Source organism: Hippichthys cyanospilos, chromosome 20 (genome assembly GCF_059441005.1).
Source record: "Hippichthys cyanospilos isolate Australia breed blue-spotted pipefish chromosome 20, RoL_Hcya_1.0, whole genome shotgun sequence".
NCBI classification, from domain to species: domain Eukaryota; kingdom Metazoa; phylum Chordata; class Actinopteri; order Syngnathiformes; family Syngnathidae; genus Hippichthys; species Hippichthys cyanospilos.
The window spans coordinates 3,043,903-3,060,679 of NC_142388.1; the positions used below are offsets into that span (position 1 = coordinate 3,043,903).

General features: G+C 39.8%; 1 protein-coding gene across 1 annotated transcript in view; it reads right to left on the reverse strand.

The window, feature by feature from the left end:
* akap12b (A-kinase anchoring protein 12b) overlaps positions 1 to 14,059 on the reverse strand; it is a 31,800-nt gene extending 17,741 nt beyond the window's left edge. The window contains exons 1-2 of the mRNA XM_088403763.1: positions 13,829 to 14,059; positions 2,643 to 2,718 (exon numbers count right to left, since the gene is read on the reverse strand). Of these exons, the coding sequence (XP_088259889.1) occupies positions 2,643 to 2,718; positions 13,829 to 13,942 (190 nt within the window). The 5' untranslated portion in view covers positions 13,943 to 14,059. The remainder of the gene's footprint in view (positions 1 to 2,642; positions 2,719 to 13,828) is intronic.
* Positions 14,060 to 16,777: the final 2,718 nt, after the last annotated feature.

The following is a 16,777-nucleotide window of genomic DNA, read 5'->3' on the forward strand; positions in this document are numbered from 1 at the left end:
GAAGGATTTGATATGTGTATGGAGAATTGGATGGAAATCAGAGCTCTGGACGTTTCGTCAAGCTCTGACCTTATAGGGGCGTTATCAAAGAACCGGGTTTTATATATACTGCGTTGACACGCGTTAACACAAGTGAAAATATTTTCACAGTTTAGAATCACTCAAATAGATGAAAAATTTAGGTTGAAATTTGTTGGCGATCCAGAAACTTTTTGAGGATTTGTTTGGGATTAAAAGACACACAATTGTTTGGACATGTTCATTTTAGAGGTATGCCTGGAAATGGCCACTTTGAACAAAATGGCGACCTCGCTGGGTTTTTTATTTGTGGGTTTACAATCGCCACGCCTACTAAAGATTTGGAATATAGGAAAGTTCTAAAAGATGGGTTTTGTTGACCTAAGAATAATGGCAAAGCAACCACACAATTTCAATACTTTTCTGATGGACACAGGACTGTTAAACATCATGTGCTGATGTGTGTGTTGCTTTTTTTGGGGGGGGCCTTTTGATGTGTAGCCTTGTCTTTTTTGTTGTGTTTGGCTGTTATCAGGTAGATTGCACTTCCCGTCTCCCACAGTGACAGTTTATCAGCTTCCACACTGGGGGTACAAGGAGGCCTGGGATACCTTTCGCTCTATCTCCCATTGTGTCCATAGTTCTTTTTTTCCTTTCACTCCCCATGATCCTTCTGGCCGGCAACCTTGAAGCTTTCTAGCAAGCTCGGAAAATGTTTGAGCGTTGTTTATCCACCTAATTCCCTTTAGTATAGTTTTTCTATAATTTGCACACTAGCATCTGCATTATTGCTTCTAGTGAGCTACTAGTGAAGTTCTACTGTAAATGCTAACTAGTAGGATTTATAATATCACTAGTATGGGTTGAACAACTTTGGTTTAGATTGCAGTGAACATTCAGAGGGTGAAAATTGTACAGTTCTTGGCATAACTGCTTGTTAATTCCAGAATTAGCATGCTATGCTATATTCATTGTTATGTTAGCTTAGCGAATGCAAGGGTTGATGTCTGTGAGTCGTGTTCCTACTTGTGTCCCCAGCAAATGTAACATTTGAACGCATAAAAACAAACTCAATCAAAATACGGATTCAAAAATCTGCATTTGATTTTACTCTTGGATTAGAAATTTGTTCACCAAGAGTTGAAGCATGTTTGCTAAAAACTCTTGTGAGTTGAAGTCTACGCTAAAACTTACACATAAAAGATGACATTGTATGTTTAAAAAACGAAAAGATGTTGTGTAATTTGGTCTCACAAAGGTCTGCTAGCATAATGCTAACATCTAATGCAAAACACCATAGATGGAAATTACAGTAGCATACAATCGCTACATACATACGACAGCTCTCACACAATATTATGGATAGAAAGAAGCATTAACATTGAACTATGGTCCATTTTTGATATGTTATATTTTATCTTCTATGATTGTTAATATTTTTATTTTTATTGTACGTTCGGTAAAGCACTTTGAATCAACGGTGTCCAAACTATAGCACGGGGGGCATTTGCGGCCCACTATTTACATTTCAGTGGTTTATGTGGTTTATTATGTATATTATTTCTACTGAGAAAAATTGATGTTCTACACTATTTGAACCAGTTTGAATGTATGTTTACTACTCCATTACGCAATGTAAACCGTAATTCACGACACAAAAAAAATCGCCATGAACAAAGAATTGCTTTGAGAAACAAGGACGACACGATGTGAAATGCTAATCGACTGTCACACGATCCCTTCATTTGATCAATTAATAAAGCCCCAAACAATTTTTTTCCCGAGCGGCGTCATCACCTCGTCCAAAGTGAAGCTGCGCATGAAACAAGATGGTGTCGGGTTACTTTATAAATGAAAACCGCCGCTTAATGAAATAGCTTATTAAAATGCTTCTTTGAAAGCGCGGTATGTGACATTTGTGTGCGTTTTAAGTGGTGTTGGGTTACCGGCGCTTTCCCTTGGGCCACGGCGTATTATGAAGCACGCAGGCTTGCTTTGCGCGGGGCCCGGGTCACGGCCTGCTAAATATTTAGGGAGGGTGTATACACGCCCCTGCGGCCCTCCCAGACAGAGCTTGACACAATAGCAACGGCAAAGATAATAAACACGTGCAGCTGCGGAGACGGAACACCGCAGGTTGAGGATGGAGGCGGGCAATCCAAATAAATTGGACGCATTAAATCACCGGCACACATGCCCTCGATGTGTGTTCTTATCTTTGTGCAAACTCCATTTGTAGCCTTTTTGTGTGAGGATATTTTGGCTAAAACATTTTTTTTTTTAAGACAAACACCCCCCTTGATGTTCCAAAAGACCCAAAAAACAAAGCCGATCACATGATAGCGCAATGGTCCCCAACTTTTTTTTTAATCATGTACCTCCTGTGAGATTTTTTTTTTCCAGTCAAACCGGGCCAACATATCTTGGTGTTGTGTCGTAATGTGTTGTAACTTGAGCTATAGGCTGGGCAGATAAATTTTGGGATATATTTGAACCATTTACTGGGTGAAGTGCGGTTGTTGAACTCTTTCACTTATTTCTTGGAACGATTTGAAGAATAATCTCGTGAAATGTGTGAGTAGATTCTCCATTTAATTTGCACGCAAGGCCGAGAAAACACACACCTTCTGTTAGTGTGTTGTCCTCCGAGTGTCCGTTCAGACTAGTCAGGCTGGAGATTTGGCCATTCTTCTGCAGAGGCTGAAAGAAACAGGAAGAGATATTTCACTAGAAAGGATGCACCGTTTCCATTTTGAAGCCATCTTGCAACAAGTCTGTTTAGCTTGGCATGAGAATAAAAGGTACAAACCACAAACAGAAATACCTTCCTTTGTGAAAGTGATTTTTTTTGTAAGGAGTGTAAATTATCGGCCGCGGAATGCAATGGTTCCATCACGCCCATTTTACAAAACTCTAAAACAAACAGGACTGGATACATACTGTATGTGCAAACGTACAGCTGCTCAGACCAAAACCAGAACGGTTAAAAGGAGAGGTTTTTTTTTTATTATTTTTTGGCAGGTGCAAATATTTTGAGGGATATATTTGACGTAGATTCCATCAGTTGTTACCCCACCTCTAATACTTCATTCCAGATGCCTGGGAAGCGGGAATATTTACGATGTCCGATTGCCGATAAAACATCTTTGGAATGCTCCTCGGTGTTTGCTGACCTCGCTGAGAAATGGCAAGAATCTAACGTGACGTGAAGATATGTGAATGGAAAATGACAATGATAAAAATATTTCATATATCAGGGCACTGGTAAAAAAAAACCACGATATTATTTTTTCCCTAGCTAAATTAAAATTCCCTATTGAGCGCCAACCAATTTTGTACATTTCTGGTTTATCCCCATAAATTCCTTTGGAAAGTTTCCAACTTGAAAAATTCAAAGAATTTTGCAAGCCTCGCAAATTTCTTTTTCCAGCCATCAGCATGCCCCATCAGATCTGCTACGTGATCTGTTCGGTAGACCTTTGGCCCTGCGGCGACCCCCGTCCTGCCCTAGTCCATCCCATGACTTTCATTCCCAGGATTCCTCAACCCCCATTTTCCAACATTCCAAAGATTGCCCCCCCCCAACACCTGACTCTGTTCCCTTTTGTCACTCCACCTCATTCAAATGGTGCTTTCTTGGACCTCCTCAGGCCCAAAGGTGTGTCTGGAAAAGAATGATAGTATTTTTCAGTGTGGCCCAAATGAGTAAAATGTTTTCATCTTCAACAAAATATCATTTGCCTTGATCACATTTTTGACCTAAAAGTGAACCGAGCCAAAAAGTTGATACTGAAATCTTTTGTCAGGCAGAAAATATGGAGGTTTGGCCACCGGTTAAGCATTTTTCTCCCGTCTCTGTGGTCAAAGTGGTGCACCACAAAGACCGAAAGACAGACTTAGACCGTTAACATCTGTTCTGGGAAAACCACCAAGGAGAAAACAAGATGGGTGGATTGTTCTTTCAACACTTTTATTGTGACTTTTATTTCGGAGAAACATCAGCAGTCGTCTTGTAATATTTATTATCGTAATATTTATGTGTAGATTTATGATTGTGATTACTATTTTAAAAGATGAGAATTCTCATCCATTGCACTGAATGAGTTAACACCGACTGGTACTGATATTTCTAACCAAGATGTGAAACGTCTTGTTTACTGAAGCCGAACCTCTTAACATGTGGCTGCCTTGCCCCTTCTTGAAGTCATTTAATGCTGGCCGGCCACAAAACAGACAAACAAACACAAACAAACATCTTGACCGCTTATCCTCACGAGGGTCGCTAGAGCCTACCTCAGCCAAGTGAATGAAGTCACAAAAAAAGGATTTTTACTGACATTATAATGCAAAACAGTGTCAAGGGGCCACACGAAGAGCTGTTCCTCCTTTCAAATTGGTCCCATTCCACCCGCAGGAAACTTATTCACTACTGACAATGATTATCCAGCTGTGTGCTCCCAAACACACATTTTCACCACTTTTGCATTTTTTACAGTAAAATGTTGTACCTAATAAATGAAACGTTGCTGTTTACTTGGCCGACCCGGTGCAAAAATCCTTCCGTCTTAAAACATCAAATAAAAACGTACACTTCACAGGAAAATAAGCACTACACATTACCGAATGCTTCGGCTGGTGAGCGCCACAAGACAATGATCTCGTCAATCATCGTACTCTTCAGTCCCTGCTTTCATTTGTTTGTCTTTGATTGCACTGGGCCTCAATTGCTTCTTGGCTACAGCAGCAGTGACGACCGCCTGTCTCCGAAATCACTCCGCAAAGGCCGGCAGAGGAGATTTATATCCTCGAAAACAAACAAAGAAGTAGGGAATGCTAATGAAAACCAAGAGGCCAGCTGTTAAATGCTCCTGTCTGTCAATATGAGAAGAACTGGGGTGTCTTGCCCAAAGTCAGCTGGGAAATACTTATAAATAAAACAGCTTCTCTGGGGACTCAGATGTTGTACAGACTGGCTAGCAAATTTAGTCTCCAAAATCAGAAAGATCAATTCAAAAGTTGAAAAGTTTCTTAAGCATTCATGGTTGTTAGCATAGCTGGTATCATGAATGGCAATCATTCACCACTTTTAATAGGAAATAAACGACCTTTGCTATTAAAAAACAGTAGTGCATGGGAAAACATTTTTAGAAGAAAATTAGTCGCCCGAAAGTCGCACTTTCATCCAGAATTACTCACTCCCCCGCATCCTCCCTCATGTCTACTCACCCCTACCTGCCTCTAATCTATTACCACAATCTATTATCTCTGACCTGTGTACACTGTGAAGATGAAAGCCCGACAAGGCCCCTTAAGCGCACTCTCACTCCTTCCACGAGTCATTAACTCTCATATGCAAGTCAGAAAAAAAACGGTTGTTGCTTTTGTGGTTCAGGTCCTTTTAAAAACTAGCAAGTTGTGCAAAAAGTGCTGAAACGAAGAACTTTTGGACATTTTAAGCAGATGTTTGGGAGTGGTGTGGAATTAATTCATAAATAGCTTGAGACTGAGTCTCGAAATGTTTTGAAGTATTAATTTGCTTGATCGGGATTACGGTTCATGCCTGTGAAGTTGATATTTGAAAAAAAGGCTTTCAAACAAAGCAAATTAATTGAGGTTAGCGTGATTTGCTAAGTGGATTTGGGCTCTGAAGTACTTCAGATAAAACCACAAAAAGGCTCTTTGTCATTTGGGGTATCATGAGGCCATTTGCGTGGTTGAGTGAGGAAAAAACAACAACTAACTGTTCAACTGTTTCACCTTTTATTTTTAACTGCTATTATAGCTAGCATTGGACAAAAGAACTTTCTTCTTACTTGGTCGCTTTCTTATTACCATGGGCTTTAGTTAGCATGCTAAGTTCTGTAAAACCGACATTATCGCATTTTGCTAGACTTTTGCTATTTCACGCTTTATAACATTACATTAAATATAATATTTGATTAGATTTGGGAGCGGTAGAGCGGAATTAGTGTATTTAGTGTGGTCGTTGTGCGTAAATTGAGGAAGACGTAATAAAGATCATCAAAGGAATGGCTAGCTAACTGTAGGCCTCAACCTAACGTCAAAGCTCCCGTGAAATCAATTTATTGGCAACAGTTTATTCTTTTTTTTTCTATGTTTTGGCTGATGTACTTCCAGTGCATTTGTGCATTTTTGCACGTGAACAGCTGTGTGCCCTTTTACTGCGTTTGAGATGCAAAGCAAACGGAGCAAACACCTGTCATAGTCGTGCTCTACCTACATCAGTGCCGCTAACCCCTGAACCCAAAGCCTCCGTACCACCCACCGCTTGCTTGTCTGCTTTTCATCACCGACTCGCCTTTATGTGGGCCGCACTTGAACAGCAAACAACAACAGCCGGGTCGACAGGGAAAGACCTCCTCTCGGGACATGCTGCTAATCGGGACCGCTGGCCAGTCTTTGACCCCAGGGGGGCTGCTTCTCTAACTGGGCTGAAATAACAAATACGCACCCATTTGTTGACCTCCAAGAATCTATGAACACATGATAGGCATCGCATGACTGGAGAAAAGGCTGGACACTAATTAAAAGCATGCTTTTAATCAGTAGTCAGACATCTTGTTTCGGATGCCTTGAGGAGACAAAGGACTCCCTAATTATTGTCCCGCCAAACAAAGTCTTACATGTCCAGAAACGATGAAAATAACGGATCCCTTCAAAATGCATTCCTAGGCGGCATTTCATGCTTTTTCCATCAACTAGCTAAGGTATAAGTGGAATAGTGTCATAAGAATACACAGATGGAGATATTTGGACATGATTTGTGAACAAACATCTGGCAACATAGTGAATCTGATTAGAGAACATCTCTGCTGGACTGGCTGATTTTCAAACTGATTGAACCCGCCTGGAGTCTTTTCCACATGCCGCAAGGTGCTAGTGGAGTCGGAGCAATCGAAAGAAAGTTCAAAGCGTGTGGCGCTGCAGTGATGCAACTTATAGTGTACACCTAAGACATTTTGGCCTGCGGATTAGAGAGGCCACGCCCACCTGAATATTGTCTGTTCAAGCGCGAAGCAGCTGCAGAGCAATGACTCACCCTCTGTCCTTGAAATGGCTCAACTCTTATTGGCACGCGTGCACACGCACAACACACACACGAAGACACACCCCACGCATCACCATCCACCATGCTCAGTGAAGCTCTTAACTGCTGCATCAGGACCATAACTGATGAAATATGGATGGGCATAAAAAGAGAAGTAGGCTGGGAGGGAATGCAGTGGACCACGTACGTTTCTGCCAGGGGCATAACTAACACATCCAAAAAAAAAATAAATACTCTCATCATCTTGTCAAAAGGCTAACCTGTTTATTTTGTTTCATTTATCTGCGCTGCACTGCTTTCAGTTAAGTTGTTTTGGCCAATCAGATTTCAGCTTCTATCATGCCGGCCCAACCTGTCATACCATACAATGAATTGAGGACCTTAATTTAGAGAAAAGTAGTGTTTTGCCACCATTTTGAGGCAATTTGGAACTGTGTTGACATAAATTGAGGAGCAGTTGTCAATTTTCTAATTTTGTAATTTCTCATTTCAGTTCCTGATCGTAAAATAGCTACAAGCAGGTGGCCAATGCCAGTACTGGCTGTCATTGTGAGTACCAAATCTTTGTAATAAGGCATCAATATCAATACCAGTATCGTTACTCACCCATCCCTATCAAGAAGTATGTCCTCATAAGTTGCAGAGTTTCATTCAGAAAAAAGTCATGGTTTTCAGCAATTTTGTGATATATAGGCACCAAAGAACTACACTGTATAACTGTGTTGTTTTATCATGGAAACTATCACAGTTGATTCAAGTTAGGGGCAGTGGAAGCCAACTGAAATGTTTATTCATGATAGGCAGCATCAGATAAAAACGCTGACGCAACAAACTCTTGCTGTCACTCCGATTGATTGGGTCTGAAACGCTGTAACCAGCCTGGTTTGCGGATGATGTGCCAAAATATGCCACTCTGAAGCTATACATCATCAATTCAAAACATCATTTTAAAACTTAAACTTATCACTATCTTTTTTTAATCGATTAGGTGAAGTTGGAAAAGCTATACAGCACACTACTTGGGAATCCAAAAGAACGTCCACAAGAAATTAAATCTTTATTAACAACACCGTGGTAAGAGTCAGAGCGTCAACAATCATCAATTTTTGTATTTATCAAAACACACGGTCACATCACATATTCATCTTGCGACTCCTCGTTATAGTTTGCATACACGTGTTGGTTGCATCAAGGTGGCAACTTTGATGCCCCAGGCGAGGCAGGCAGTCGTGTTCCTTGTGGCTGCACTGCCTTCAGTTTTTCTCTTGTTTTTTATTCATTTATTTTTTTGTCCAATCAGATTCCAGCCTCTATGTGTTGCCGTGCCAATCTATTCTGTCCGGGTGTAATCGGTGGTGCTAGCCCATGTAATTTAATTAGCAATGGGATTGCTTTGTTCACCAATCAAATTTGACAAACGTTCACACAGGGCCGGCGGAATGGCCTCTGATGACATCACAATTTTTTGGGCTACCTGATTGGTTGGTCAGAGCAAAACTTGTTATAGCCTGTTTTTACTAGCAAAACATTTAACAATCATCACATCTAGTACATACAAAGTACATTATTCACGTTGTCTCTATGATCAAAGAACACTTTTTTTTATTTTAAATTCCAATGTGGCTCTTATCAACGTTATCTAATTTTGATCCTTAATTAGAGACTTAATTGGATTGTAGGGACTAATGAAGTTGGAACGAAGTCCAGACAGTTTAATTGAAGGAAATCACACCACGGTCTACTTTTTGATGCCGTTTTTATGCCAATTTGGAGGACGTGCCAGATCATTAAAGCGGAATGCTGGGATACAAGATAAACTCTAGTTTGTAGTGGTAGAATAAGATAAATACTATTATGATGCTAGGATAGTATAAACCCAATGCAAAATGCAATAGAAGAGCGCCATGAAACATTAAAGGTAACTGTCAAGCTTTTATTTAATCAGTAAGACTTTTTTCAATGTTGTCGTTTTGGCTAGCAACAGTTCATCATCTCAATCAAAAAACATTTGGACAATTCTGTGTTCAACTATTAGCGTTTTCTATTCCAAACTGCACAAAGGAAAAGCATGCTCAAATGAATTTGGTGCGGAAGAACCTGATTGCTCCACCTAGATTTGTTTGCGAGCCAGAAATCTTTCTGGAAAAGTGAAATACGCTTCAAATTTTCTTCCTGTGGTTGCCATATGTCCAAATACTATTGCACATATGTATAATTTCATGGGGGACGGGGGAATTTGCTTCCCACGGATTAAATGGGAGACACCATTTGTGATCCACATGTTGCAGTAGTCCTTTCAAGCATTGGTGGTACAAAAACTAACACTGTACTAAAGTACGAGCGCAGATGCGCGTCCCAAAAAATATGCACTTGTCATTCCAAAATGGTTTCACTAGTAGAGGTAGTGTGCAAAAAGAAAACCGGTAAGAAGGAAGCTTTGCTATGTAGTACTTGTTCCTTCACTTTCACTCACTTTCAACACCCCCCCAGGCCCCCCTCTTGATTCTCACTGGCCCAGGAGAACAACTGTTTGATTCATGTGGCTCTCCTACGTGACGCCCTTTTTATTCTATCTCTGCCCCGGTCCCCTCGCCCACCCAAAATCACCCTCCTCCACCCTAATACTCCGCCTCACGCTGGTTCCTTCCTCTTGTTTTGGGCCGGTACACACAGGGGGCCCCCGGGTGGGTCTGTCCCCTGTCCCAACCCATCCTCAATGGTTCTTCTGTTTGACCGCTCCCCCCTCCCAACTGCTAAAAAGGATAATAAGAGACACTGTAGTGTCTGATCAGCCGCCGCTCATTATACAGGAACGTAGCGGGCTTTATCGGTGTACATTTTGTTACATAAGCACCTGACATCCCGCTCGTATGGCAGTTTTTTTGCTGCACGGGTCGGACGAAGCTCGAGCGTAATGCGGATTCGGGTCGTTACCGTGTAATTACAAGCAGGCAGGAAGTGATAACAAGGAGCAGATAAATCTATGAAATTAAATCTGCTGCTGTCTAAAACTGCATTTACAGATTGTGAATAGTCATTACTTCAAAGCTGACATAAAACCAAAGCGTTTTGTTTGTTTGATTCATTTGTTTGGGGAAAGGGCCCAACATCAGTTTATTCAAGTGGTTTTATTCTTTTTCTATCCCCCACGAATAGCTGGTGTCCTTTGTAATTTCATTGAATATAAATGAGCTGCCTTAATGCTGATGTTCATTGGAAATGCCATAGACTGGCTAACAGAAAGAGGCATGGCTATTACGATTAGGTGTAAGAATCCGACTGGTTTTCAATTAGATTTGATTGATTCTTGGGTCTTTTATACATAAATTTTCGATTCAAAACAACGATATCGAACGATTTCTGCTTCGAGCTATTGATGTGCAAAGAATAGTTACGGTCTACTCTAGTGCCCTTTGTAAGGACAGAGACAAATCGAGATATTTAAGTGTTATTTTTTTTTCTTCTGTAAGGAAAGTCTTTATTTTCCCACTAAGACATCGCATTGGCCACAATTGCTATACTATGTAGCGAGGTATATCGTTTATTGATTTTATAGTACTGTATAAGCAAAAATAATGCAATAAGAAAATAGTACAATGAAAACGGTTGACCAAAATATGCGGAGTGCAACTCTCATATAAATAAACATTACGATTTCTCAGAATGTGCCATTGCTGTAAAATTGTTCATTTTATGGCTCTGGCTTGCTTTGAGTAAAGAGGACGGCATTGACAGTGTTTTATAACTAATATACTCTCCTAAGAGTCTCAAATGCTGATGCTTGTTTAGTTTGTGGTTATATTTTGTGCCCTCCACCCCAAGCAGCTGATTTCCTCCATTTGACCACTTCCTGTTGCACAGGTTAGTACAGCTGCATGGTTTCGTTTGAGATACGTTATAAAACCACACAAACAGCAAGCCGACATGAATACGCATCAAAACATGTTATGTACAGCATTGATCTCATGCTACATTTTGTTGTAAAACTCAAGGCCAGCTCACCGAACTTCTGAGGTCGTCTGAGGTGGCAAGTTGTGAGAAGGCTGAGCATTGCTTAAATTCTTCCATGCAAGTGAGGAGAATATTTATTGACTGGATGTCAGACGCTCATTTATCTTCCTTAATCTTTTGTCATGTGACGCTGCCTTCATCCAGCCACCATAAATTCATCCCAAAAACGTGAAAAAAATACTGGAGGTCCTTGTATGTTTTTTTTTCCAGGGCTGATACCAATTATTACTTGTCAAGGAAGCCAATAATAATAATAATAAGTGCACTCAATATTTATTTTCAGTGACTAAATTTGGTTTAAATGCCTTTAAGCATATTTTTTAAAACATTTTCAGATTTGCATGTTTTTTTTTAAAACACATTTTAGACAATCTACATCCAGGTTTGTTCTGGTATTTTTTAAGCATGCAGTTTCCTTAAACCATTTATATTCTTCCATAAATTGTTTACACTGACTGTATTTTTAAATTTCTCATTTTTTCATTATTTTGGCTGTAAATATCATATTAAGGAATAATACACTCACGTTTAGCCGCAATTTGACACCCCTAATTAAAATGATGTGTTACCCTTGTCACACACCAAAAATTCTGGGTGCAGTCCTGCATCCATATTTTTATAAAAATGTAAACAAAAACAAAAAAATACAAGTAGCTTTCAGGTCAGCTTAATGTCTTAAATGTCAAATGAATCAGCAGAATCTCTTATAAAGTTAAATGAAAAATTAAATAAATGGTTCATTGATGATAACACAATTTGAAAGTGCTCTATTACCAGCCATCAGGATTTTTGAAAATCCGATGCTGATATTCATCAAAATACCAAATATCGGCGCCAATAAACAAGCCCAGCCAATAAAATACAGTAACATCGATTTCATGGACATCAACGCCGTTGTCATTTATAGTCCACCATGTGTCCAGAAACAAAATCCATCGCAATCATTCCATCAATAAGCGCTTTCATCACAATTAAAAGTTGGGCTTTGGCGCAGGTCGACTTGAGTTCGAATAGTTTGTCAATATTGTTTGGCTTTAAACTTGTACAGCACGAGGACATGTGACGGTGTCTTCTATTAAGTTAATGAAACTAGTATGAGCTTGGAACCGAGGTTAAAAAAAGAACAATGACAATCTTGTGATGAGCATGATGATTCAATCAATGACTTAAACATGTCTGACAGAGGGGCGCAAAACAACAAACAACAACAACAACATGGCGGCGACCATTCGAGATAAGTCTGAAACGCACAAGAGGAAAATGTGGCTCAAGACCCCGCATCAATCATTTGTGTCATTTGACCTTTCAAGAAGAAAGAAGGTGTCAATTTATGACCTGACGCTCTTAAAAAAGTCGACAGTCCTGAATTATTATATTTAATTATTACAGCGGCAAGATAGCGTTTAGAGTGACTCGTTGTTGTGAATCTCACACGGAAAAAGACAACATAGTTGTTATAAAATTTGACTAAACATCCAGCATGCGAGCAGATACTTCACATTGGCATAACCGCTTTAGAGTGCCTCGTTGTCACAGTATTTTTCATGGCTCAAATCTGTTTTTATGAAGACATATCCAAGCTACTATGATACAAAAGTAAAAAAAAGGGTGACTTTTTGACCAGGCACCGATGGATAAAAGTCAACTGAATTAAAAACAACAAAACAATTGTGGTGCAAAGAGAGCAGGCGAAATGTCAGAAACGTCAATGCGTTGAGGACAATAGAATATATGAGTGAGAGAAGGTGCGAATAGAGCAGGTGGTGAAAACACATGGTCATTAGCAGCCGCTTTCCAAATATTCCTTCGCACGACGTTGAGTAATTTACACTCGGGTTCAAGATGCTGAGTCAGGCGCTTGATCACATGTGGGGGTGATAGTTCATACAGAGTCAAATGAAAAACGTGTCGGGTAAAAACAAACCTCTGTGTGGTGCTTTTGAGCGGAGAGGCTTCAGGTAAATTATTCATGTTGGGGTTTTTTTTGTTTGTTTGGAGGTTTTTTTATCTAATTTTGAAGTCATGAGGTAAAAAATAGACCTACTGTTATAACACTTGAATGCATCACACAGCAATTGAAGCTGAAGATGAAAAGTATTTGTTTTCATGGATAAATCTAGTAAATTAATATTGCCGATGTTTTTAACATTTGTACTTTCGCGATGCTGCAGATATGATTGCTTTTTACACTAACACACTTATTTTTCATAATTTTCAGCTTTTTTTTTTAACTGATTCACTGCCATTGACGGTTATAGACATCAAAGATCCATTTTGACTGGGCTGGCAGTGAATGGGTTAACGTTATATTCTGATGTGAGGTTCCCATGAATGTTTTTCTTCCGACAGAAGCCAAAAATAAGACAAAAAAAAATATATATATATATATATATATATATATTACCTTATTATATATATTACCACATCATTTTATGTGACCCGCGAAATGCTGATTTGACGTCAGGTTTCTGGCTAAAATACCAAACTTTAAAACCCAATAAAGTATATCGCTATATATAAAGTATATAGCTCACTGCATCCCTGAGTGTTTGCACTCTAAATGTGTTTTATGACTGCGGGACACTGCCACTCTCCAGCATGACTCAGCAAAAAAATACAAATGAAATCAGTCAAAATTTGCACACACACAAGCCAGGTAGTGTGTTACTAGAAGTGTTTGCATATGTAAAACGTGATTAACAAGCAAAAAAAACCATAAACAAAGCATACCTTAATGTCAAGGACGTCGCTTTGCTGCGCCGCCACCTCGGCGGCCGGGGATGAAGCATCCTCCTCCTCCCCGCTCCGGGCGAGGTCCCGCTGCGCTGAGCTCTCTGCTCCCATGGCCGAGCGACGGGTGCTTCTGGGATGGCTTGCCTGGGGGAATCGAGTCAGTATCCCACCCCCGCTTCCAGGAAAAATAAAAGAGCGATCTGTGTGCCGAGTAACCGCACCGGCGTGTGACCTGGAGGGATGAAGAGGGAGAGAGAGAGAGACACAACTCTTTTAGCACCCTCCTCCTCCTCCTGCCAGAATCACATGAGGCTCCACGCCTTGCAGCATCACTGAGGTGCTGATGGAGGATACACCCTCACACAATGCAATACAATTGGTTGGGAAGATACAAGTAAAATATTCCATTTGCGTCCACAAAAACATTAGACATTCAAAATGAATAGATGGCTTGCTTCAAAACAAACAAAACAACTTTCTTTAGTAATTTTTGGCTTACCTGTTTCAACAGCCGTGCATCCCTGGAGGTAAAAGAAGGCACTTAGGGGGTACGCGAGATTTTGATAGGGTTTGTGCAGGTATCAAATCTCATTGAATGATTTTAACACCATGACAGGAAAAGTATTTTTTTTTTTTCAAATTAAGAGCAAATTGATTGGAACATGAAGCAACGTATTTCTAAATTGTGTTATACTGACTCTTTTTAGTAAGCCGAAGTTACTTACAAAGAGGATCGTAGAAATGACTGCAGTCACAGCTCCACTTTTCGCAGCTGAACAGGTGTCAGTCACTTCCTGCGTACTCAAAACAACTTAAGGTACAAAAACACACACTTAAAATCAAATTTGAAATGTTCCATTGCATTGACTTTCAAACCCACCATCCTTGGTATGATGCAAAATATCTCCCCCCCGTTCCAGCCGATCAGATAAGTGTAAAATCTAGTACTAATGTCTTTTATAATTATCTGATTGGTGTTAAGAAGTGTAATAGATTGTGTTTGTACACAGATGGTCAATTTGCACAATCAGCAAATAGTAAAGCTGCCTATGTTTGCTTATACTGTACATCAAATTTCTCGAACAAGCTCACTGAAGCCAATGTAAAGCCTGTGATTTAAGGCTAATGTGACAACCCACACGAGCACAATGGGCATGTTTGAGTACCGCCGTTAATTGAGGGATTGAGATACGTGCCATTTACTCTGGAATTTCAAGCGACAGCTTGGATCATCAAAGTCATGTTGGCTCTTGTAGGCCCGCACATTGAAGCTAGCGTGACTTTTTTTTTTTTTTTAAATGCCTAAGCCGTAATGAGAAGAGAAAACCCACACCATCAATTTCCCCAACTAAAGAGAATTTAAATGCTATCAAATGTCTGAATGCATACACACAAAACACTGTAGTTCCGGTTGACTGAGGAAACTAACGGTGCCTTTATTTTTTTCATTTATTTCAACGTTAGCACAACAGTAATGAGGCCTTTCTTTATCTGTTAGCATTAAGCTAATGGGGCCTTTCTTTTATGTTAGCATTAAGCTTACAGAGCCTTTGTCTATAGGTTAGCGTTAGCTAACAGGACTTTTCTTTATACAGAATGGTGGAATTATGGTAACAGGGGTTTTCTTTATATGTTAGCAATAGCGAATAGAATCTTTCTTTATATGTAAGCATTAAAGTGACAGGGCCTTTCCTTATACATTATAAGCATTAAGCTAATGTAGCCTTTATTTACTTGTTAGCATGGAGGTAATGGTGTTTTTCTTCAAACCAAATTTGGAACATTTCTCGTAGCACAATACTGCATTTAAAAGATGCAGTAAGTCAGGAACTTTCGGCATGTTGAGTAATTTAAAGCCGATATTTTCTATCGCATTGCAATGCCGTGACGGTAGCTCTTCATTAACATGTCTGTCATCCACTCAAGAGGATTCATAAACACAGGCACATGAAGAGAATAAGCTATTGTTGCATTACTCTATACTGGAGCACATTCCTCGCACTCGCGACTGTAGTTAAAAGTGTCAGATCCTGCCCAGTGCGTACATACGTACAATAACAGACTGTACAGATGTGGAATGCTGCCCGTGGACAGACACGCGTGTGCTCACACGACTTCCATGTTGCTCGTCACCTTATCACCTCATCATGACTGACGCTGCACCCCAGGGTGTTTCTGGACCCTCCCCACCCTGTTTACAACACATGCAGCTCATCCTTGAGGAGGAAATTTTTTTTTTTTGCAGCAAGTGCATATTCCATATAGTGATTTTTGCATTTTTTTTTTCCAAAAGGGATTTCAGATGCTAAAAATCTGAGATTCAACAAGTACAATGTCATCTCATGAAAAGCAAAACGAGGGTCTTTGATAAATTCTGACCGGGCAGCACAGGCAGCCTACATTTAATACTGTTAAAACATCCGCAAAAATTGAGGCATTTCAAAGCGAGACTGAAATTTATACATGTTTTGAATAAAAGTAACAACAGTTTTGTAAGACCTTTAAAAACTGTATTTAAGACCTAATATGAGAGAATTTTAGAAATTTTAAGACCTTACATTTAAATGATTGGATTTTTTTTTTTTTAAGATATTTTTAGATACCCTGAAAACACTGCAGCCACTGCTGCAAAACGCATGGAGCAGCAACCCAAAGTATAGAAAAATATCACCACCAATTATTTTCGCTGCTCTGTGAGAACAATACATATTTGTGGAGATTAGTTGGGGACCTTTTCTGCCTCTTCTTCTTGCTCTTAATTACACCTCAGGACTCCCTGATATGTTGTGGCTCAACTGAAGGTGCACAACTCTGAATTTGGAGTTGCTTATATACTGTAAAACACACACACACACACACACACAAAAACAATCACTTAATCAGCAAAATAGTTGGGGTTCACTGCACATTCGCGTGGAGAGTGTCAAGTAAAAACACAACAACAGA